This window comes from Mustela nivalis (assembly GCF_964662115.1).
Source record: "Mustela nivalis genome assembly, chromosome: 19".
Classification (NCBI taxonomy): Eukaryota; Metazoa; Chordata; class Mammalia; order Carnivora; family Mustelidae; genus Mustela; species Mustela nivalis.
The window spans coordinates 40,042,728-40,067,802 of NC_139038.1; the positions used below are offsets into that span (position 1 = coordinate 40,042,728).

Here is a 25,075-nt window from a genome sequence, read left to right on the forward strand (position 1 = left end):
AGTGAAGGGATTCATGGCAAAAACGACATTCTGAGACAAATAACGGCGTGATCCACACTGTGTGAGTGAACACATGCTGCAGTCGGTGTGGACGGCGTGGTGTCTTCACACTCACTCTCAAGCTGCTGGCCTGCCGGGAACGGCCTCACCCTCCCTGAGAGAAGCCCAGCCTCTCCCTGAGCACCTCGGGCCTTCTGGGCATCCACGACCTCCTGTTTCTGTGTGACTCAGGGCTCCCTCCCTTTTTTCTGGATACATCTCTAGTTCTTCCCTTATACAGAACACACGGTCTATGTCCTGTCATCAGTGTGTCCCTCCCTTCTCTCAGACGCACACCCTCAATTCCTCACATTAAGGCCTCATCCCTCCCAGAGCACAGAGCATCATCTCCGTACCATATGTGTGTGACACCTGCTGAGCCCAGCGTTCGGAGAAGGGCAGCTCTCTGCCACAAGGAACCTACAACCCTCTCAGTATGACTGGAAGACAATGCCCATCAATTCTAAATACAGAACAACCAGAAGAAAGTTACCATGTCTAGCAGCCTTCACTCTGCCATACCACGAGAGGCCTGTGGGCAGCACCGCTGGTCCTTGTGAGGACGCTCCAGCATCTGTATCTGACCCACACCATGGAAAAGACAGAAGCTTCTCCACCTGGAAGTGACTGAGCAACATTCCAACAAACCCTCTACACCTGCATCCGGCATCTGCCACTTTTTCTTTCATTCTCACCTCCCAGACCAGACAAGACCGTTACCCACAAGTTTCTAAACTGCAGAGGACAAGGGCAGACCCCTACGCTAATGAAGAATGAAGGGACCACAGGCCTGTGTCAGGCGTTTATACAACTAAGGAAATGACAGCTTAAACCCTACACGCCACAGATGAAGTGAGAGGTGTTTCATCCCTCCCAGAACAACGTATGCGGGTGCTGGATGTGCACGACGGTAAGAGACAGATGTCTGCCATTGTGCAACGGAGACACTTCCTTCCCAGCAATGGCACCTGCCCACTGCTCAGTGTGTGCAAATAGCCAGGAACATGCACGTGTGTCCTGAAGAACTTCAGAATCATACAGGGTCCCCAGCCTGGTTTCCCCTTGAAAGTCAAGCCCTGAACACAAACTCTGCCTTTGCTCCACTGACACAACCAGAAGGTGATCTGGAAATAGACACCTGTAAGCTCTGCATGAAGACTTGCCACTTTGAACAGGAAACGACACCACACACAGACCCCAGGATATACCCAACACACACAGGCCAAGACACTGTGCTGCCCAGAGAGGAACAGGATTCCAGAAATGGGTACAACTGAAAACACCCCAGCATTTACTTGGTTCTTCTCTGGGACCTTCTCGGGCATGGTGCTGCTATTGTCCCCTTGAACTCCACAGGCTTCTGATTTGGACCGAAGGCCTAGAAGGGACAGAGGTGGTTTCAGACTGGCGACGACCACACAGGATTCAAGCCAACCCTCTACCCCTGCCCCAGCCTATTCCCCTCTCTCCTTCTGGAGGGTCCACTGTGATTCTCACAGGACTCCCCTGACCCTTGTGGACGAAGACGGGAACTGTCCATCACCCTCGCAGATACGACCACTCTGCCTGGGACATATGTTTCCAGAACTAATCTATAATGCTGGACAACTGGGGTCTCCACATGTGAGACTGATGTGAAGGTTGTGATTTGTCCAGCCCAGAGCCCAAAACGTCATGTCTGTGTGGTGCACCTGAGCAATGCTTCTATGTCTGTCCTCTGTGGAATGTCACTTTCTGCTCCATAGTAGAAGCCTGATGCCCAGTTCTGTATGGTGAACCAGACAGTCCATGAGATGGACGTCAGACAAAGTGGAGCAATGTTACCATGTCCTCACTTGGGCATATTGCTGCATTGCAAAGCCTTGTGGTACCACCTCTCCATACTCTCCACTGACAGAAGTGGTTCAACTATGAATAAGCTCTATGACCCATGTCAATTCAGATCATCTCACCATGTGGTGGGGGAACGAGGTGTGCCCGAGGCCCCCATGTCCACCACTGTGGAGGTGGATGAGGAGGAGGGAAGTCTGGTACATTCCACCCCATGTGGTAGGGCATATGGAGGAGCCCTGGGCAATGAGGGAACTCTCTCACACCTCTAGCGACCTGCAGAACAGACAAGAAAATATTTTAGCAAAACAGACAAAAGTTGCAACACCAAGAAAAGAAACCAAAACAAAGAGCTCTCAGCATCCGGCTCCTTCTCCAATACCACCTTCCAGGAGAGCTGCATCATGCTAGAAAATTTACATGCCCCTCCCAGCTGGGGCCAGTCCAATGAGGGTGGAGAGGGCAATGGCTGTTACAGGAATAGCCTGTCACAACACATCACTGCCCATGTCGGCCCACATTCTCCAGCAAGAAGTCGTGTCTTAAAGATGAAAAAGGATCATTGCAGACTAAAGCAGCACATTCCAGACATGGAGGCATCGACATCCTGGACAACACTTCCTCTATCCTCCTCAGCCACCAGAGAAGATTTTGCTTTGGTCATAATAGAGAGAATGTGACGAAACTGAATGCCCTTTCTCCACAAAGTTTCTGAGCCACTTGAGGGGAATCGTTGGCCTGTAAGTCCCTGACTCTCCCCACGCTGCCTCGCTCCTGACAAAGGGGTCCTCTACTCTCTACAGTTTCTGTCCATGGCTACAAAGACACTTGAGGAATTAGGGCCTTGTGGTCTGACAGGGGCACTGGAAAAGTGTCTTCCGAGGGACATGATACCAAAAACCTTTATTTACACTCATCAGCTGTGCTTGTCTTTTTTTTTTTTTTAAAGATTTTATTTATTTGACAGACAGAGATCAGAATCAGGCAGAGAGGCAGAGAGAGAGAGAGAGAGAGAGAGAGAGAGAGAGAAAGGGAAGCAGGCTGAGCAGAGAGTCTGATGTGGGGCTTGATCCCAGGACCTAGGATCATGACCTGAGCCTAAGGCAGAGGCTTTAATGCACTGAGCCACACAGGCGCCCCCTGTGTTTGTCTGAAAACATAGTCATTTGGAAATTTCAACCTACTGAGTTCCAGAGTAATTTTGTACAATGGGAAATGAAGATGGGAAGGCCATATGAGAGAATTCCCAAAAGGGTATATGCTTCCCAGTGGAAAACTCCACACGTGTAATGAGAAAAGAAATCAACTCTCACAGTAACTTAGGACCCAGTGACCTGCTCCTGGAAACCCAGCTGAAGGGCTGGGAGGCAGTGATCATGCATGTAATCACTGATGTCCCCCTTAAGAACATGTGACCCAGTGTGAGATTACGACAGTGCACATAAGAGCTTTGACACTTCAAAATACTTGTAGACAGGGTCTTAAGTGGGCTGGTTCTGCAAGGCACGTTTTCCATCAGAAGTAAAATGGAGATGACTTGTGAAACATGCCCTGAGAACATTGCAGACTGCAAAGGAGACAGTATAAAATGCAGAGAGAGTTTTCTCCAGTTTCTGTTTGTGAGGATTCCCAGACCCATCTATCCCCAGCATGAGCACACCAGTGCTCCTGAACGTAACCTAAAGGGAGTCGGGCTGGCCAGAGGACTTCACTGTGGAGGGAGGGGACCTCCTCCCCCAGTTACTTCCCCGGAGTGCACTGTGGGCAGGCAGGGGTACACATCCACACACACATCTTCCCCACCACCATGTTCCAATACTATAGCATCTGTGCCAGAACGGCTATCCGCCCCCTGTGTCTCACCTAGCACCTGGGGTGAAGAGATGCCATGGGGAAAACTACTGTCACCACATGTTAATATAGGTCTGCACACCTCGACAGAGACAAGAGTGTGACACCAAGGATAATCAGCTAAGGAAAAAACTCCACTCAGGACAGGCCAGTATCTACAGCTGGGACCACACCTCCCCCATCACAGCAAACAGAGCAGCTCCTTCTATACATTGAGAACAAACACAATGAGAGGCCATGGGAAGCCAGGTGTCCATGCATGGAAGTGCAGGTGCTTGTGGGTCAACCGGAAGCCCACCAGCATCCCCCCTGACCAGCTCTGCTTTCCTCCCTGACAATGGGATCTTCTACACTCCACAAGGGCTGTCCATGGCCACAGACAGCGCTGAGGAGATAGGAGTGTCCGGAGTCCTGCAGAGGACCTGGAAGAGTGCTTTCTGAGAGAAACAGGACCCCTTAGAGTGAGCAAGACCAGCTCTGTGGATCCCTGACATTCGGACAGTCCTTAGCTCAGGCACAGAGCAAATGCCTAGTCCTGGGTGCTGAGAACCACTGATGGGCCGATTCGATACCCCCAAATGGGAACCAGTGTGTCTGGAGAGCACAGGCAATGCTCCCAGGATGGGTCGGGAGAGACGCTATGAGCTGGCACAGCCATCAGACCCCATCAGAACCTGCTCACGGAAGCATAAGTAAAACACGTGTGAGGTGTGGGCCTTGCAGAGAGTCACTGGGATTCCCTCCTCAGGGCTGCTGCTCCAGGGGGTATTTTCTATGACACACCTGGCACCTGCCAGAGTTCATCATCATCTCACCCAGGGGCCAACTGGAGGGAATCTAGCTGTCGTCTTCACCCACTCAGATGGGACGCACGGGAGGTCACAGCTCACCTTCTCCACAAACACTCAAGCTGCCCAAAGCATGTGGGGCAAGTGTGACGCGGTCCTGGCTTTTCCCATTTTCCATCTGAGGACCTCTGCAGACACCCTCCCAGGTTAGTCTCCTGACCCAAATACTAAAAATGCTCCAGCTCCCGCAGGAAAGCAAACCGCAAGGAGTCAGCCAGGCTAGCTGACTTCACTGTGGGGTGAGATGTCACCCTCCTCGAGTTATGTACACACACACATACACGCACGTACACACACACACACACACACACACACACACACACACGCATGAGGTGAGCGTCCTACCATCCCGTGTCGCAAAGCATCTACAGCTTTGGGAGGAAGCACAAATTTGAAGACCTCTAAGGGAGCAGATGGAGGCTCCTGGGTGAACAGCGTGCACTCTGAAAGGGATGATCACAGGACACACACCAAGGCCACAGGATAGGACAGGGACCTGTCCACACTGCAATCCATTTCAGAAACAGACACAACTAAAAATGCCCAAGCACTTACCGTATGCATCTCTGGGTCCCTTTGAGGGTTAGTGCTGCTGTTTATCCTGGGAACCACTCTAGATGCTAGATCAGACAAAGGTCAGATGTTTATTGTGGTTTCATGCCCTCCATGCCTTCCTCTCCCATCTTGCACTCTTTCCCACACTTGGGTCCCTTATCAGAGGGTTACTTGGGTCCCTTATCAGAGGGTTTCACCCTTAACTCAAGTGAGTCCTTTGCAACGAGAGACACCAGTCACCTCTTGCGTGAGACACTCCAGGGCCCTGGTTCCAGTGTTTCTGTAAGCAATCCATCACGTGTAAACAGGTCGGGGTACAACTGGCTATCAACACTAAAATTGGGGTGCTCAACACACATCAGAAAAAAATCACTTTATCTTCATAGATTAAACACCTAAGTGAGAATAGCCTTGTGTGGGGACATCCACAAACCCTCAACATGAACAGCCCATGTTCTCTTCTCAGGCCACAGGTGGATGGTTCATTTGTCCATCCTGCAGTTGGGACCTAGAATGAGTGACTGGCCAACAAATAAACATTTCAGGGAAGAAACAGACTTTGACATTTGTATAGTCATGAACAAAGAAATCATAGACAGATTGAGCAATAAAGCTATGGCATTGCACCGATAACATGAGAGGAGTAAAATATATTTCATTGCTCAATATGGTCCTATAGATGACAAATAAAACAAAAATATAGAAACCTCCATAATGAGTAAATAAATGCCCTTTTTCACCAATAGTCTTTTTTTTTTTTTTGTCAAGGTGACCACTGAGTCAAGGTGGGAAGGGCGCTCGTCTCGCACCTTCTCAGTCTCAGCTCTTCCGAAGGGGGTAGCAAGGGTAAGGTGTGGAGCGGTGTGAGCTCCACCTGTCACGGGGGCAAGTGTCCTGCTGCCTGGGGGCATATAAGAAAAGCACCCTCCTGTCACCCCTTCAGACCACCTGCAGGCTTGTGATTCTCTCCAGGACACACAGCAATCACCCACAGGAACAGGAAGGACACCGTGTGGTTTCACAGCAGAAATCAGGCTGCTGCATTTCCCATTGTGCTCCCTACCTTGCCACACAGGCTTCTGCAACTCAGGCTTTCCCGGCTTCAGTTCCCGCCTCACGGACCCCACAGGCAGCATCTCCCTTTGCATCATGCGCAGTCTTGAACACAGAAAAAGAATGGACATCTCTAAGAATTACAACACCACGTCCTCTCCTAGGCAGTAAACAGCATAGCCCTCACCTCTCCAAACACCTGCAAAAACGCATGTCAAACTCCCACACCTGTATTTCCAGTAGGTGTTCTCCCTGCTCTGCTGCATCATCCTTGTTTCCCAATACCGAGCCTTCATCTGCGGCAGAAAAACACACCCACCTTCAGTTGTGCCCGACTGTGCCGCAAACGAAGATGAGGAAAAGGAAAACACTTACCCAGTTAGCCAGAGCATTCCTCTCTTGAACTGCGATCTGAAAAAGCCAACACACCAGAAACCCATGTTCAGGGCTCTAAGGGCCACGACCATCACCTGCAGGGGGCGCCAAGGGGTCAGTGTGTTGGACACAACTTCGGTTACCTTGTGGTTGAAGCTGAGGTTAGACTCCTGCAGCTCTTCTCGCATTTCTTCCACTTCTCGTCTGTGAGGGGGGACAATTGTTTTCACCAGACAAAACCCAACACTGGGTGTGATTTTCAATCATCTGCCAATGTGGCCATCCTCCTCTTATCTGTCCCCTCATACAATTGATCCTGACACAGGAAACACTTCACCTGACTATAATTGGACTGTGGGATCAAAGCTGTTCTTACAGCCTTTCCTTCATCATTTTTCTTTGCCTGCAGGATCAAAACCGACAAAACTTCCTTACCCGTTTTCAATCCTTCCCTCAGTTATCAGATGACAAATGTCTTTTGCCATGAAGCTCTATTCTCCTTTAACTTCTATCCTCGCTATGGTTCCCAGGTTTGCAGAGACCAGCACCATCAGATGCCACTACCGGGCTTATGGGAAAGACTCATCCTAGGACAAACTGTTTTCCTCCAAACACCACCTCAAGGACGCTGGTATGGAGCTAGTTTCCACAGTCATGCCAACACTGGGGATCCGGATATGTTTAGTAACGTAATTGTTTTGTGCCTTATCTTTCTGTGTCAGTTAATTTGCTCTGGATACATCCTCTGAATTTTAGTGTATATTACTTAATTGAGTCCTCAAAATATACAGAGATTAACAATCCAGAGGGAGGGAGGAGTCAAGATGGTGGAGAAATAGCAGGCTGAGATGACATCAGGTAGCAGGAGATGAGCTAGATAGCTTATCAAACCATTCCAAACACCTACAGATCCAACAGGAGATCGAAGAGAATAAGAGCATCAATTTGAGAAACAGAATATCGACTACTTTCTGAAAGGTCGGACCCACGGAGAAGTGAATCCAAAGCGATGGGAAGATAGACCCCGTGGGGAGGGTCCGGCTCCTGACAAGCAACAGAGCACAAATCCAGGACTTTTAAAAGCGATGTGCACTGAGGGACGTCGCTCCAGAGGCTAAACCGGGCTGAAGCCCATGCAGGGACGGCGTGGCCCCAGGTCCTGCAGGGTCACAGAAGGCCCGGGGGTGTCTGAGTGTCATAGAACATGCAAGTATTAGAGCGGGGAAGCCGGCAACAGAAAGAGAGCCAAGGAGTGACCTCTCAACTCAGCGTTACCTTGAACCGTAATCCATGGCACAGGATCTGGGGAAATCCCCCCAAAAGAGCTCAGCGATCTAAGGGTTTCGGAGACTCCAGGTGGAGCTGTGTGCCAGAGACAGAGACACTTGGTCACAGCCTGGGTGAGGTCTGAGCGCAGCCGGAGGCCAGGGAGAGGGAAATGATGAGTGCTTTTCCCTGAGGGCGCACTGAGGAGTGGGTCCCTGAGCTTTCGGCTCCTCCAGGACAGAGATTGGGAGGCCGCCACTTTCATTACTGATCTCTGGAACTCTACGGAAAGTGTTCAGGAAACAAAATCTCCTGAAAGCGACCCCAGCGGATTACTTAGCCTGGCCTCTGGAAAGGGTGGTGCAATTCTGCCTGGGGCAAAGAGACCTGCGAATCACTACAACAGTCCCCTCCCTGAGAAGATCAACAAGAAGTCCAGCCAAGACCAAGTTCACTTACCAAGGAGAACAGCGGAATACCAGAGGAGGCTAAAGCAAACCATGAATTCACGGCTTTCTCCTCATGATACTTTAGTCTTGCAAAGTTAATTTTTTTAACTTTACTTTTTTATCTTCAGCTAATTTTTTTTAAACGTTTACCCTTTCTTCTTTTAACGTTTTTTTTAAACTAGTTTATCTTAACAATACTTTTCATTAAAATAATCTTTTTCAAACCTTCATTATTATTGTCACGTTATCCTTCATTGTATCTAACTTCAGTTTCTGTATACACATAGGGTTTTTTCTTCTAAAAAATTTGGGGTACAACTTCTTCTAATAGATGAAACTACACCCTAAATCTACCACCGGGCTTGTTCTACTCTCCAGCCTGAGCAATTCTTCTCCACTTTCTTTTTCTTTATTCTCCCAACCAACTTACATATCAACTCTTTCTTTAGAAATTAAAAAAAATTCTTTTCATCTTAATAGTCATATTCCGTCCTTCATTGTGCTTACTCTTATATATGTTTTCCATCCTTTAAAATTTTGGGAGGTAATTTCTTGTAAGAGACAAAAATACACCCCAAATTAAGTGAATGACCCTGTTCTAGTCACCAGACTAATATGTATATATATTTTTCTTTTTTATATTATTTCATTATTTGTATTCTTTTTTAAATTTTTTCCCTGAACCTCCTTTTTCCCCCTTTCTCTCCCACCATGATTTGGGTTCTCTTCTGATTTGGCTAAAGCACACTTTCCTGGGGTCTTTGCCACCCTTTTAGTATTTTATTTGCTCCTTCAAATATTCTTATCTGGACAAAGTGACAAGGCGGAAAAACTCACCACAAATAAAGAACAAGAGACAGTATCGAAGGCTAGGGACCTAATCAATACGGACATTGGTAATATGTCAGATCTAGAGTTCAAAATGACGATTCTCAAGGTTCTAGCCATGCTCTAAAAAGGCATGGGAGATATTAAAGAAACCCTACCTGGAGATATAAAAGCCCTTTCTGGATAAATAAAAGAACCACAGTTTAACCATGTTGAAATCCAAAAAGCTATTAAAGAGGTGCAATCAAAGATGGAGGCTCTTACTGCTAGGATAAATGAGGCAGAAGAAAGAATTAGTGATATAGAAGACCAAATAACAGAGAATAAAGAAGCTGAGCAAAAGAGAGACAAACAACTACAGGACCACTTGGGGAGAATTCCAGAGATAAGTGATACCATAAGACAAAACAACATTAGAATAACTGGGATTCCAGAAGGAGAAGAAGAGAGAGCAGAGCAGAAGGTATATTAGAGAAAATTATTGGAGAGAATTTCCCTAATATGGCAAAGGGAGCAAGCATCAAAATCCAGGAGGTGTAGAGAACCCCCCTCGAAATCAATAAGAATAGGTCCACAACCCGCCATCTAATAGTAAAATTTACAAGTCTTAGCAACAAAGAGAAAATTCTGACAGCACCCCGGGACAAGAAGTCTGTAACATACAATGGTAAAAATATTAGATTGGCAGCAGAATTATCCAAAGAGACCTGGCAGGCCAGCAAGGACTGGCAAGATATATTCAGAGCAATAAATGAGAAAAATATGCAGCCAAGAATACTATATCCAGCTAGACTATCATTGAAAATAGAAGGAGAGGTAAAAACCTTCCAGGACAAACAAAATCTGAAAGAATTTGCAAACACCAAACCAGCTCTACAAAAAATATTGAAAGTGGTCCTCTAAGAAAAGAGAGAGCCTAAAAGTTGTAGATCAGAAAGGAACAGAGACAACATACAGTAACAGTCATCTTACAGGCAATACAAGGGCACTAAATTCATATCTCTCAATAGTTCCCCTGAATGTAAATGGGTTAAATACCCCAATCAAAAGACACAGGGTATCAGAATGGATAAAAAAAACAATACCCAACCATATGCTGCCTACAAGAAACTCATTTTAGACCCTAAGACACCTCCAGATTTAAAGTGAGGGTGTGGAAAACAATTTACCATGCTAATGAAAATCAGAAGAAAGCTGGGGTGGCAATCCTTCTATCAGATCAATTAGATTTTATGCCAAAGACTATAATAAAAGAGATGAGGAAGGACACTATATCATACTCAAAGGGTCTCTCCAACAAGAAGATCTAACAATTTTAAATATCTATGCCCCTAACATGGGAGCAGCCAACTATATAAACCAATTAATAACAAAATCAAAGAAACACATCAACAATAATTCAAGAAGAGCAGGGGACTTTAACACTCTCCTCACTGAAATGGACAGATCATGCAAGCGAAAGATGAACAAGGAAATAAAGGCCTTAAATGACACACTGGACCATCACAGATGTATTCAGAACATTCCATCCCAAAGCAACAATACATATTCTTCTCTAATGCACATGGAACATTCTCCAAAATAGATTACATCCTGGTTCACAGATCAGGTCTCAACCGGTATCAAAAGATTGGGATCATCCCCTGCATATTTTCAGACGACAATGCTCTGAAGCTAGAACTCAATCACAAGAGGAAAGTTGGAAGGAACTCAAATGACAGAGAAAGGAAGCTAAAGAGCATCCTATTAAAGAATGGATGTCTCAACCAGGAAAATAAAGAAGAATTGAAAAAAAAATCATGGAAACAAATGACAATGAAAACACAATGGTTCAAAATCCGTGGGACACAGCAAAGGCAGTGCTGAGAGGAAAATATATAGCGATACAAGCCTTTCTCAAGAAATAAGAAAGGTCTCAAATACACAACCTAACCCTACACCTAAAGGGGCTGGAGAAAGAACACCAAAGAAAACCTAAACTCAGCAGGAGAAGAGAAATCATAAAGATCAGAGCAGAAATCAATGAAATAGAAACAAACAAACAGGGGCGCCTGGGTGGCTCAGTGGGTTGGGGCTCTGCCTTTGGCTCAGGTCATGATCCCAGGGTCCCGGGATCGAGCCCTGCATCGGGCTCTCTGCTCAGCAGGAAGCCTGCTTCCTTCTCCCTCTCTATGCCTGCCTCTCTGCCTACTGCTTACTTGTGATCTCTCTCTCTGTCAAATAAATACTTAAAATCTTTAAAAACAAACAAACAAACAAACAAACAAACAAAACAATAGAACCAATCAATGAAACTAGGAGCTGGTTCTCTGAAAGAATTAATAAGATTGATAAACCCCTGGCCACACCTATCAAAGGAAAAGAAAAAGGACCCAAATTAATAAAATCACAAAAGAAAGAGGAGAGATCAAACCAACACCAAAGAAATACAAACAATTATAAGTACATATTATGAGCAACTCTTCGCCAACAAATCTGACAATCTGGAAGAAGTGGGTGCACTATCAGAGACAATATTATCTATCACAAGTGAGCCAGGAATAAATAGAAAACCTTAACAGACCCATAACCAGTAGGGAGATTGAAATAGTCATCAAAAATATCCAAACAAATAAAAGCCCAGGGCCAGATTGCTTCCCAGGGGAATTCTATCAAACATTTAAAGAAGAATTAATTCCTATTGTCCCGAAACTGTTCCAAAAAACTGAAATGGTAGGAAAACTTCCAAACTCGTTTTATGAGGCCTGCATCACCTTGATCCCCAAACCAGACAAGGATCCCATCAAAAAAGAGAATTACAGATCAATATCCTTGATGAACACAGACGCAAGAATCCTCACCAAAATACTAGCCAATAGGATCCAAGAGTACATTAAAACGATTATTCTCCACCACCAAGTGGGATTTATTCCAGGGCTGCAAGGTTGGTTCAACATCTGCAAATCAATTAATGTGATACAATACATTAAGAAAAGAACAAGAACCACATGATACTCTCAATAGATGCTGAGAAAGCATTTGACAAAGTACAGCATTCCTTCCTGATCAGAACACTTCAAAGTGTAGGGATAGAGGGCCCATATCTCAATATTATCATAGCCATCTATGGAAAACCCACTGCAAATATCATTCTCAATGGAGAAAAACTGAGAGCTTTTCCGCTAAGGCCAGGAACACGGCAGGGATGTCCATTATCACCACTGCTATTCAACATAGTACTAGAAGTCCACGCCTCAGCAATCAGACAACAAAAAGATATCAAAAACATCCAAATCAGCAAAAAAAAAAAAAAAGTCAAACTCTCACTCTTTGCAGATGATATGATACTATATGTGGAAACCCCAAAAGACTTCACTCCAAATCTGCTAGAACTTGTACAGGAATTCAGTAAAGTGTCAGGATATAAAACCAATGCACAGAAATCAGTTGCATTGCTTTACACAACAACAAGACAAAAGGACGAAAATTAAGGAGTCAACCCCATTTACAACTGCACCCAAAACCATAAGATAATTAGGAATACAACTAAGCAAAGAGGCAAAGAAACTATACTAAGAAAACTCTAAAGCACTCATGAAAGAAATTGAGGAAGACACAAAGAAATGGAAAAAGGTTCCATGCACCTGGATTGGAAAAACAAATATTATGAAAATGTCTTTGCTATCTAAAGAAATTCACACATTTAATGCAATCCCTATCAAAATCCCATCCATTTTTTTCAAAGAAATGGAACAAATAATCCTAAAATTTATGTGGAACCAGAAAAAACCTCGAATAGCCAAAGCAATATTGAAAAAGAAAGCCAAAGTTGGTGGCATCACAACTCTGGAATTCAAGCTCTGCTTCAAAGCTGTCATCATCAAGACAGAAGGGTACTGGCACAAAAACTGACACATAGATCAATGGATCAGAAGAGAGAATCCAAAAATACACCCTCAACTCTATGGTCAACTAATCTTCAACAAAGCAGGAAAGAATGTCCAATGTCCAAAGACCATCTCTTCAACAAATGGTGTTGGGGAAATTGGACAGCCACATGCATTAAAATGAAACTGGACCATTTCCTTACACTACACAGGAAAATAGACTAAAAATGGACGAAGGGCGTCAATGTGAGAAAGGAATCCATCAAAATCCTTGAGGAGAATACAGGCAACAACATCTTCGACCTCAACCACAGCAATTTCTTCCTAGAAACATCATCAAAAGGGAGGAAATCAAAGGCAAAAACAAACTATTGGAACTTCATCAAGACCAAAAGCTTCTGCACAGCAAAGGAAACAGTTAACAAAACCAAAAGACAACTGACAGAATGGGAGAAGATATTTGCAAACGACATCAGATAAAGGGCTAGGATCCAAAATCTATAAAGAGCTTCGGAAACTCAACACCCAAAGAACAAATAATCCAATCAAGAAACGGCAGAGGACATGAACAGACATTTCTGCAAAGACATCCAGATGGCCAACAGACACATGAAAAATTGCTCCACATCACTCGGCATCAGGGAAATACAAATCAAAACCACAATGAGATACCACCTCACACTAGTCAGAATGGCTAAGATTAACAAGTCAGGAAATGACAGATGCTGGGGAGGATGCATAGAAAAAGGAACACTCTTACACTTTTGGTGGGAATGCAAGTTGGTGCAACCACTCTGGAAAACAGCATGGTGGTTTCTCAAAAAGCTGAAAATAGAGCTACCCTATGACCCAGCAATTGCACTACTGGCTATTTACCCTAATGATACAAACGTAGTGATCTGAAGGGCCACGTGTACCTGAATGTTTATAGCAGCAATGTCCACAATAGCCAAACTACGGAAAGGACCTAGATGTCCATCAACAAATGAGTGGATAAAGAAGATGTGGTATATATATACAGTGGAATACTATGAAGCCATCAAAAGAAATATCTTGCCATTTGCGACGACGTGCATGGAACTAGAGGGAATTATCCTTATCGAAAGAAGTCGATCGGAGAAAGACAACTATCATATGGTCTCCCTGATATGAGGAAGTGGAGATGCAACGTGGGGGATTGTGGGGTAGGAAAAGAATAAATGAAACAAGATGTCACAAAATAAACTGAGGGATGCTGGGGGGAAGGTTGTAGGGAGAGGATGGTGGGGTTATGGACACTGGGGAGGGTATGAGCTATGGTGAGTGCTGTGAAGTGTGTAAGCCTGATGAATAACAGACCTGTACCCCCGGGGCTAAGAATTCATCATAGGTTTATAAGAAAATTAAAAATTTAAAAAAAATCCAAAGGGAACTTTTCAGGAGCCAATAGTATGTAGTGTCTGAACTTACCCGTACTTCTCCATTTCTTCTTCAGTTACTTTCAGATATTTATCGGCAGCTAACAGCTCATTCTTAGTTGCATTCAATTCATACAGTTTCTCTTCTAGCTTCCTAAGATGGGAGAGATATATACATTGTCCAGTAGCCACGGTCCTGAATTTTTGCCATTTATTCTTCCAGCACACTTGATGGCCTATGGTGGAATGTCCCCGCTAAAAGCACAGACTGACAACACAACAGGGAAATGAATGAAGGCCCCATTTAAGGTTGAAGAAACATCGAACTCTTGCTGCTGGCCAAGCTCCCTGCAATCTTTTGCCTTTTTACTTGTCTACTTTAATTCATTCACTATGTCACCAAATAATATTGCACTCTGTGCCCTCTTGGAATACGTCTTTGGTTTGAGAAGGTGAAGGCTCATTTCAATTCAAAGTGAAAAGCCAAGCCTGATGAGCTACACTCATTAGGATGAATAGGGGACCATCATTAGTCTCTGTGGGGAGCCCTGATCCTCAGACCAAGGCTGTGCCCCCACATTCAGCCCAAAGGAACTTCCAGAATATGGCTTCACTGGTATGGAAACTCACTCCCACACATCTCTAGGCTTTAGATGTACAACCCCTGGCCCCTCGTGAAAGATCCTGGAATAGGAAAAGGCCAATCTTAGTGCCGAAAATATGTCCTTAAATAATCCATGTGAACTGTCACATACTCAGGGTGTTATCACAGTGGAACATAGTTCAGATGTAAATCTGTCAACTCCAATGACTCTACCTTTATTAAAAAAAAAAAGATTTTATTTATTTATTTGACAGAGAGAGATCTCAAGTATGCAGAGAGGTAGGCAGAGCGGGGGGGAGCAGGCTGCCCACTGAGCAAAGAGCCCAATGCAGGGCTCCATCCCAGGGGGACCATGAACTCAGCCGAAAGCAGAGGCTCTAACCTACTGAACCACCCAGGCGCCCCAAGTAAACCTTCTTGACCAAGACCAACTTCATGGATGGTGAAGGCAGCAAATGGTGATGCTTAGAAAGGTTGGTCTGCTGGGCTGCCCTCAACTCTTTTGTTCATGGTGTTCATTCACAAGGTTTCAACAGGACACTTGTCAAGAATCTCATGCAGAAAGACTTAGGGACAGACAAAAGCTCTAGAAAGAGAAGGACAGGAGCATCTGCTTTTGGTCTCTCAACCATCCTTCAGCAAATGTCTTCTGGAGCGGCAGTCAGTGTGCGGCTCAGGGATATGGTGTTGAAGAGAGAAAGGTGGTCAGGACACTGGACCTGCCCCAAGAAGGTCCTGAAGTATGTAAATTAAAAGTAAGACTCCTTTCTTTGCCTGAATTGTGTTCTAACAGCAGAAATAAAAGTAATGAAATATTATTATTATTATTATTAAAATTATTATTATTTCAAAGATTGATTTGAGAGAAGGAAAGAGTGAGGGGAGTGGGTCTTTACCAATGAACAGAACCCAAGTGCCTATGAGAGAGAGTGGCCCCCACCACCGATGTGGGACGGAATAACACAAAGCTGATTCCCCAGGGTAGACAGGGAACAGTTTTGCTTTTCCACATGAATGAGGGACTCCAACGTCCTTATCTCCTCCTGAGAAATAAAAGGACACACTGGACAAGAGAGAAAACTTGTGACTGAATGCACCCAATTTCTAAAGAGCACATGAAGAAACATGATAATCAGATGGAGAAGAAGGAAGCCTAGGAGAAAGCCAGCCTGGCAGTGAGAGCCAGTTTCCAGAGGACACATCAGTGAATTCTAGAACAGGCGAGTGAATACAAAGTAAATGAACAAGCAACCTTTTGGGGACAGGTTGGAATTCAACAAGCGAAGCTCTCGTCCAGCCAGCAAAGATGAGACTTAATGAAACTGCAGGCTTTGGTTGGGATCCAAGAGACATACACCTAGAAAATCGTGTGGAGGGGCACCAGGATGGCTCAGTAATTATCTGCTTAAAAGTATTTGGTACAGGTCATGATCCCAGGGTCCTGCAACAGAGCCCCACACTGGACTCCCTGTTCGGTGGGAAGCCTGCTTCTCCCTCTTGCACTCCCCCTGCTTGTGTTCTCTCGCGCGCGGTGTCTCTTTCTGTCAAATAGATAAATAAAATCTCTTTAAAAAAGAAAGAAAGAAAGAAAGAAAGAAAGAAAGAAAGAAAGAAAGAAAGAAAGAGAAAAGAAAATCAGGTGGACATGAAATACCCTGGCCTTCTAAGGTATTGGGCTGCAGCGAATGATCTCAGTTGTACACCAGATAAAGGTACCCAGTATTGCTGGAGCCCCAGCACACTTTCCACAAAGAAACTTTCCCTGTTTCTGCAGGAAGAGAATTCCATTTTTCTCTGCACATTCTGGACCCAAGTCTCATACTGAACAAGAAATGGACCTAATGCAGGAGTGGTCAGAGCACGTGATGAGAGTTAAAATGAAAGGACAATGTAGACTGATCCAGAGGGGATCCACGTATCAAAGTGATTAATGCTGGTACCTTCCCTCTTCTTCCCCAATGAATCACACAATAACATGTGGCAAGTCATTAGAACAGAAAGAAAAATTCAGGTTACACAAATCAAGACAGGAAGGGCAGGCACAATTCTACAGAATGCATTTGGCAAAAGTACACAAAGATCCAATTCCAGAAGATCTAAATACTTGCTGCCATGAAAATTCATACAACAATATCTATGACAAGACAGCAATAGCTTACTTTTCTGCAGTCAGTTTTTGGTTTTCAGAGAACTCCACCACCATATCCAATTTTTTCTTTAGCAGGTTCAATTCTGCTTCTTTAGCTGTCTTCTGATAGCTCAGGCCATTACACTGGTCTTCCAGGAATGTTTTCCTTTCTGTAAAGGATGAGTTTAATTTTCTATGTTTGTGCCATGACCTGAGAACTTGGTTTCAATGGGGAAAGGAGAAGGGTAAGGCCGTGAAGGCAGAAAGGCATTCTCTCCCTGCCCGATGCAAACTCATTGCCACCATATGGAGATTTCATCCCCCCAAACAAGGTACCTTTAAGTTCTTGGTTTTTTGATTTCAAGGCTCTCAGCTCTTGATCCGCCAGTGCATCTTGGGCCTTTAAGACAGATTTGAGAAAAGACATATGAGGGCACCTAACAGGACAGGATCATGGAGGGCAACAAAGAAAGCCCTTGAGGCATAAAAGGAATAAGGGGCACGTAAAGAAACTAGTTCATGTCAAAAAAACGCACAAATGGCTTTCTTAGAGGAACTGATATAAAATAATATTCTACTATACAAATTGGGCTTGCTATCATCCTTCACTGCTCACGTATTTTGTGGGATTTTCTACGTAACTTGGAGGGCAGCGCTGAATGATGTGATGATTACCCAGCTGTGAAATAAACCATACTTCCTAGGCCTTGAAATTGCAAATCTCATCGGGGTGGTCCTAAGTGAAATCACAGCTCACGGTTCAGTAGTAGTTGCTGTTCCCAGACGCCCACGCTCTACTGCGCAAACAGCACACGAGTACACTGCACTCACCTCACCCAATGAACCGAAAGCCTCCCAAGCCACATTATAGTACAACTAACACCTAACTTTTACCACATCCACATTCTTGATATTCTTTTCTCTCTGAGCTTGTAAGAGAGCCTGTTTACAATGAAGGGAGTCCTTCAAATTTTCATTAATCTCTTCCACCTTTTTGATGTTCTCCTTCAAGAAAACATATTGAATGAGTAACAATGATTCATTCCTTGGGGCACCTGGGTTGCACCTGGGTGGCCCAGTCTGTGGAGTGTCTGACTCCTGCTTTCGTTTGCCTCAAGTCCTGATCTCAGGGTCATGGGACTGATCCCCGCATCAGGCGAAACACTCGGCACGGTGTCTGCTTGGCATTCTCTCTCTGTCTCCTTCAGACCCCCTCCCCTCACTCTTTCCTTCTCTCAAATCAATCTTTGAAATAATAATAATAATAATAATAATAATATTTTATTACTTTTATTTCTGCTGTTAGAACACAATTCAGGCAAAGAAAGGAGTCTTACTTTTAATTTACGTACTCCAGCAAGGGAACGCTCATGTTCTCTCTTCGTTTCTGCTTGCTTCTTTGCTTCCCTGGCCTATAAAAAATATGAAAAAGAATCAGAAGTCCAAAATAGCATGTTAAAGAAACCTATATTTGTGACTCCTTTCACAAAGAAGGAGGCAGTACTCTACGTTTGTGAAGCTTCTCTTACTCAAGGACCATTTCTGGGTTGCATGATATAGATCGATAGAATGAACTACCAGAGGGTAAGTAACCAATATGAAATCACAAAAAAATATTTGAACATACCCTCTCCTCCCAACTCGCTATGTTTTTTTCAAGATCCCTGTTTTCATTTTTAAGGTTATTAATCTTCATCTTGATTTGGTCTAAAGTAACTGAAAGGAGAAAAAAGAATTTTAAGATAATTAGCAAAAACAGCGACATTGAATAATCCCAATATATTAGCACCAGAGTACATTCTCTGACACTTGGGTGTCACTAACTTGCTAGCATTCCCATTGTGCCTGAAGGGAGCATGTTGTAGCAGCATTTGAAACCTAAAACATTCTATATCAGTGAGATTCCTACTTAAAATGTTTTTCAAACATAGAAAAAGAAACAATCGAATGCTTTCTCATTTTTCTCCCAACTGTAAGCACCATTCTTGGAAAATTCAAACCTTGCATATGCCAATGTCATCGCCAGAGATGTGACCGAAAAATCAAGCATCCTAGCAACTAACATCTCTCTCCTCCAGTGATTCAGATATAAAAGCAGGTCCCTGCAAACAACCCATAATGAGCAAAACTATACTTTGTTCCTGCTCAGTGGAACGTCCACTTCCAGGTCCTACTTGGAATTCCACACAAGGAAAGCTCAAGATATCAGGTGAGTGACAACTCACAGGCCTTCAGAAACTTTCTGCTGCTCCCAGATCGCCTTTCATGGACCCCAGGCTGGGGGCTCTGGAGGACAAGATCTCTGCTATAAACACACTTGGGTACAATCTCCACGTTACAGACAGTCTTTGGAGGCCCTGGATAATGCACAAGCCTGAGAAGACAAGCTTTTTTCATCACAACAGGAGAATGTTACCCTCCACCCTTAAAGGAAAACAACACTCGTGAGGAGACTGATGGCAGCTGCATAACACTTGTAAGGTCTAGAACACAGACTCCTCTAAGAGCCACTTAATTTTCTCATCGTGGGGCACCTCGGTGGCTCAGTTGGTTAAGGGTCTGCCTTCTGCTGGAATCAGGATCCTGGGTTCTGGGATCACATCCCACATCCAACTCTCTGCTCAGCAAGGACCTGCTTCTCCCTCTCTGTCTGCCTCCCACTCTGCCTCCTTGTGCTCTCTCTCTCTATATATCAAGTGAATAAACATAATCTCTTAAAAAAATAATTCTCTCATCTTGCCTCAAAGTGCAAACTTCTCTTCTCCTGACGCACTGTGAGCACTCTCCTGCTCTGAGACCTCTCTTCTCACCAGTACCACTTCCACACTCACAACAACGAACAACGACATTCAATGGTTTCCTAAGTGCCAGGTGGCCACCCAGGCCGTCAACAGCCAGCACCATGGAATCACCACAATCCATGATCCCCACACACTATCCATTATCCCCGCTGGCACAGGCTCTATTCCATTCATTCTCCCCTGGTAGGCAACGACCCCTCCACTTCAGACTTAAAACCACAGTTTACTTCTCTCCTGTAACACACGCTCTGCATGGCAATATCTGCCTTCTTCCCTACGTGTAGCCGGTTTGCTAGACTCAGAGAGTTTTCTCCTCTTGACATTTCACCAAGAGCCGGCTCATGGTGAAGTACTCACTCCAGACCTCACACTGTCATCATCACTTGCCTCCTAAACATGTCTCTGCAAAATTACACCTTGTATTCTCCCTAGTCCCACGAAGATTTCCTTCTCCTGGTCTCTTAGAGATGGCAACTCCCTCCACACTGTCACTTAGACTCCACATGGGGAAGAGAAGCATTTTCAAGACTTAAGTCAGTGAGACATCAGAAGTCACCATATTTATCCCTCATCAAATTAAACACACATCAAATACGGGTACTGAGAATTTTTGGCAAAGAAAACTGAAGCCCCAAATCTTACCTTCGTATTGTCGAGGCTTTATCTAAGAGAGGAAGAAACAAAGATAAGCTGGATGACAAAACATATTATGAGTAATAATCTATAGTACAGATAGTACCACAATTATAATCCGAAGATATGACAACAATCACTTTGCTTAGCAGCATGAATTCACAGGATTAAAAAGGAAGATAAAATTAGAATTTCTGATGAAGTCATCATGGCTCACAATCAATTTATGATAAAGAGCACAAGTGTGTTTAACTTATTTTTGCCCCCAAATTCTATTCACATAGTAGTCAATGAATGTTCAACCTATTCAATTTTGACAAGGGATCATGCAGACATTGAAAATATATCCATTAATTCATTATTTCCCTAGCTTTTTTTTTATGTTAGTCACCACACAGTCTGTCATTAGTTTTTGTTTTCTTGTTTTTTTTTTAAATTTATATTTTATTTATTTTCAGCCTAACAGTATTCTTTGTTTCTGTAGCACACCCAGTGCTCCATGCAATCCATGCCCTCTCTAATACCCACCACCTGGTTTCCCCAACCTCCCAATCCCAAGACTTAAAACCCCTCAGATTGTTTTTCAGAGGCCATAATCTCTCATAGTTCACCTCCCCTTCCAATTTCCCCCAACTCCCTTCTCCTAACTCCCCATGTCCACCATGCTCCACCAATAAGTGAAACCATATGATAACTGACTCTGTTTGTTGCCTTATTTCACTCAGCATAATCTCCTCCAGTCCCATCCATGTTGCTAAAAAAGCTGGGTATTTGTCCATTCTGATGGAGGCATAATACTCCATAGTGTATATGGACCACATCTTCCTTATCCATTCGTCCGTTGAAGGGCATCTTGGTTCTTTCCACAGTTTGGCAACCGTGGCCATTGCTGCTATAAACACTGGGGTACAGATGGCCCTTCTTATCACATCTGTATCTTTGGGGTAAATACCCAGTAGTGCAATGGCAGCTCATAGAGAAACTCTATATTTTAATTTCTTAAGGAATGTCCACACTGTTCTCTAATGAGGCTGCACCAACTTGCATTCTCACCAACAATGGAAGAGGTTTCCCCTTTCTCCACATCCCCTCCAACACATATTGCTTCCCGTTTGGTTAATTTTGGCCATATCTCAATGTGGTTTTAATTTGAATCTCCCTGAGGGCTAGTGATGATGAACAATTTTTCATGTGTCTGATAGCCATTTGTATGACTTCATTGGAGAAGTGTATGTTCATACCTTCTGCCCATTTTTTGATATGATTATCTATTTTGTGTGTGTTGAGTTTGAGGTGTTCTTTGTAGATCCTGGATATCAACCTTTTGTCTGTACTGTCATTTGCGAATATCCTCTTCCATTCCGTGTGTTGTCTCTATGTTTTATTGACTGTTTCCTTTGCTGTGCAGAAGCTTTTGATTTTGCTGAAGTCCCAAGTTTATTTTGGCTTTTGTTTCCTTTGCCTTTGGGGACATATCTTGAAAGGAGTTGCTGTGGCTGATATCGAAGAGATTACTGCCTATGTTCTCTTCTAGGATTCGGATGGATTCCTGTCTCACGTTGCCATCATTTATCCATTTTGAGTTTATATTTGTGTATGGCATAAGAGAATGGTCGAGTTTCATTCTTCTACATATAGCTGCCCAGTTTTCCCAGCACCATTTATTGAAGAGACTGTCTTTTTTCCACCGTATATTTTTTCCTGCTTTGTCAAAGATTATTTGCCCATAGAGTTGAGGGTCAATATCTGGGCTCTCTACTCTGTTTCACTGGTCTATGTGTCTGTTTGTATGCCAGTACCATGCTGTCTTGGTGATCACAGCTTTGTAGTAAAGCTTGAAATCAGGTAACGTGATACTCCCCCATTTTATTTTTGTTTTTCAACATTTCCTTAGCGATTCGGGGTCTCTTCTGATTCCATATAAATTTTTGGATTATTTGCTCCAGGTATTTGAAGAATACTGGTGAAATTTTGATTGGAATGGCATTAAAAGTATAGACATTTTAACAATGTTTATTCTTCTGATCCAAGAGCATGGAATGGTCTTCCATCTTTTTGTGTCTTCTTCAATTTCCTTCTTGAGTGTTCTGTAGTTCTCGAGTACAGATCCTTTACTCCTTTGATTAGGTTTATTCCCAGTATCTTATGGTTCTTCGTGATATTGTAGATAGAATCAGTTCTCTAATTTCCCTTTCTGTATTTTCATTGTTAGTGTATAAGAAATCCTCTGATTTCTGTACATTGACTTTGTATCCTGCCACATTACTGAATGGCTGTATGAGTTCTAGTAGTTTGGGGGTGGGGTCTTTTGGGTTTTCCATATAAAGAATCATGTAATCTGCAAAGAGAGAGAGTTTGACTTCTTCATTACCAATTTGGATACCTTTTATTTCCCTTTGTTGTCTGATTGCTGTTGCTAGGACTTCTAATACCATATTGAACAAGAGTGGCAAGAGTGGACATCCTTGTCGTGTTCCTGATCTCAACAGGAAGGCTGCAAGCTTTTTCCCATTGAGGATTATATTTGCTGTGGGTCTTTCATAGATAGATTTGATGGAGTTCAGGAATGTTCTTTGTATCCCTATACTTTGAAGCGTTTTAATGCATCGGATGCTGGATTTTGTCAAATGCTTTTTCTGCATCGATTGAGAGGACCATGTGGTTCTTCTCTCTTCTCATACTAATTTATTCTATCACATTGATTGATTTGCAAATGTTGAATCCCACCTGGTCATGGTGGATAATCTTTTTAATAAGCTGTTGGATCCTGTTTGCTAAGATCTTGTTGAGAAGATCTTAGCAACAGTGATATTGATTCATCAGTGATATTGATCTGAAATTCTCCTTTTTGGTAGCGTCTTTGCCTGGTTTGGGAATCAGGGTAATGCTGGCTTCATAGAAAGAATCTGGGAGTTTTCCTTCTGCTTCAATTGTTTGAAACAGTTTCAGGAGAATAGGTGTTATTTCTTCTTTGAAAGTTTGGTAGAATTCCCCTGGGAATCCGTCAGGACCTGGACTCTTGTTTTGGGGAGATTTTTGATCACTGCTCCAATCTCATTACTAGACATCGGCCTATTCCGGTTGTTGAATTCTTCCTGGTTCCATTTTGGGAGTTTATAGTTTTCCAGGAATGCATCCATTTCATCTAGGTTGCTAAGCTTATTGGCATATAAACTGTTGATAGTAACTTCTGATGATTGGTTCTACTGCCTTGGTGTTTATTGTGATCTCTCCCTTTTCATTCATAATTTTATGAATTTCGGCTTTCTCTCTTTTCTTTTGGATTAGTGTGACCAATGGTTTATCGATCTTATTGATTCTTCCAAAAACCAGGTTCTAGTTTCATTGATACGTTCTACTGTATCTCTGGTTTCTACCTCATTGATCTCAGCTCTAATCTTGATGATTTGCATTCTTATGTGTGGAGTTGGTTTGATTTGTTGTTGATTCTTCAGTTCTTTAAGGTGTAGAGCCAGCTGCTGTGTTCTGAAGTTTTCAATTTTTTTGATGGAGACTTGGGTGGATATGTATTTCCCCCTTAGGACCACCTTTGCTGTATCCCATAGGTTTTGGACCAAAGTGTCTTCATTCTCATTCGTTTCCATGAATTGTTTCAGTTTTTCTTTGATCTCCTGGTTGATCCAAGCATTCTTAAGCAAGGTGGTCTTTAGCTTCCAGTTATCTGAGTTCCTTCGGAACTTTTCCTTGTGATTGAGCTCCAGTTTCAAAGCATTGTGACCTGAGAATATGCAGGGAATCATCTCAGTCTTTTGGTATCAGTTGAGTCCTGATTTGTGACCCAGTATGTGGTTTATTCTTGATAAGGTTCCATGTGCACTTGAGGAGAATGAGTATTCTGTTGTTTTAGGGTGGAATGTTGTGTATATATCTATGAGGTCCATCTGGTCCAATGTGTCATTCAATGCTCTTGTTTCTTTATTGATTTTCTGTTTCGATTATCTATTTCTGAGAGAGGCGTGTTAAGATCTCCTACTATTAATGTATTCATATCAGTATGACTCTTTATCTTGATTAACAGTTTTCCTGTGTAATTGGCTGCTCCCATATTGGGGGCATAGATATTTACAATTGTTAGATCATCTTGGTGGTTAGTTCCTTTAAGGATTATGTAGTGTCCTTATGTATCTCTGACTACAGTCTTTAGTTTAAAATTTCATTTATCTGATATGAGAATTGCTACCCATCCTTCTTTTGAGGCCCATTGGCATGAAAGATGCTTCTCCATCCCTTCACTTTCAGTCTGGGTATATCTTTAGGTTCAAAATGGGTCTCTTGTAGACAACATATGGATGGGTCCTATCGTTTTATTTAATCTGCAACCCTTTGCCATTTTATGGGAGCATTTAGGCCATTTTCATTGAGAGTGATATTGATAGATATGTTTTTATTGACATCGTGCTACCTTTTAAGTCTTTCTTCCTGTAGATTGTCTCTATATTTCTGTTCAATACTATTCTTAGGATTTTTCCTCTTTTATAGAACTCCCCCCTTAATATTTCCTGCAGTATCGGCTTGGTGGTTGTGTAGTCTT

General features: G+C 43.4%; 1 protein-coding gene across 1 annotated transcript in view; it reads right to left on the reverse strand.

Annotated features, from left to right (window-relative positions):
- Window positions 1-25,075, reverse strand: part of LOC309854633 (uncharacterized protein) — a gene marked incomplete at its 5' end in the record, with an annotated part of 139,750 nt that overhangs the window by 43,429 nt on the left and 71,246 nt on the right. Inside the window, one exon of the mRNA XM_082713988.1 lies at window positions 1,335-1,417. Coding sequence (XP_082570114.1) covers window positions 1,335-1,417 — 83 coding nt within the window. The remainder of the gene's footprint in view (window positions 1-1,334; window positions 1,418-25,075) is intronic.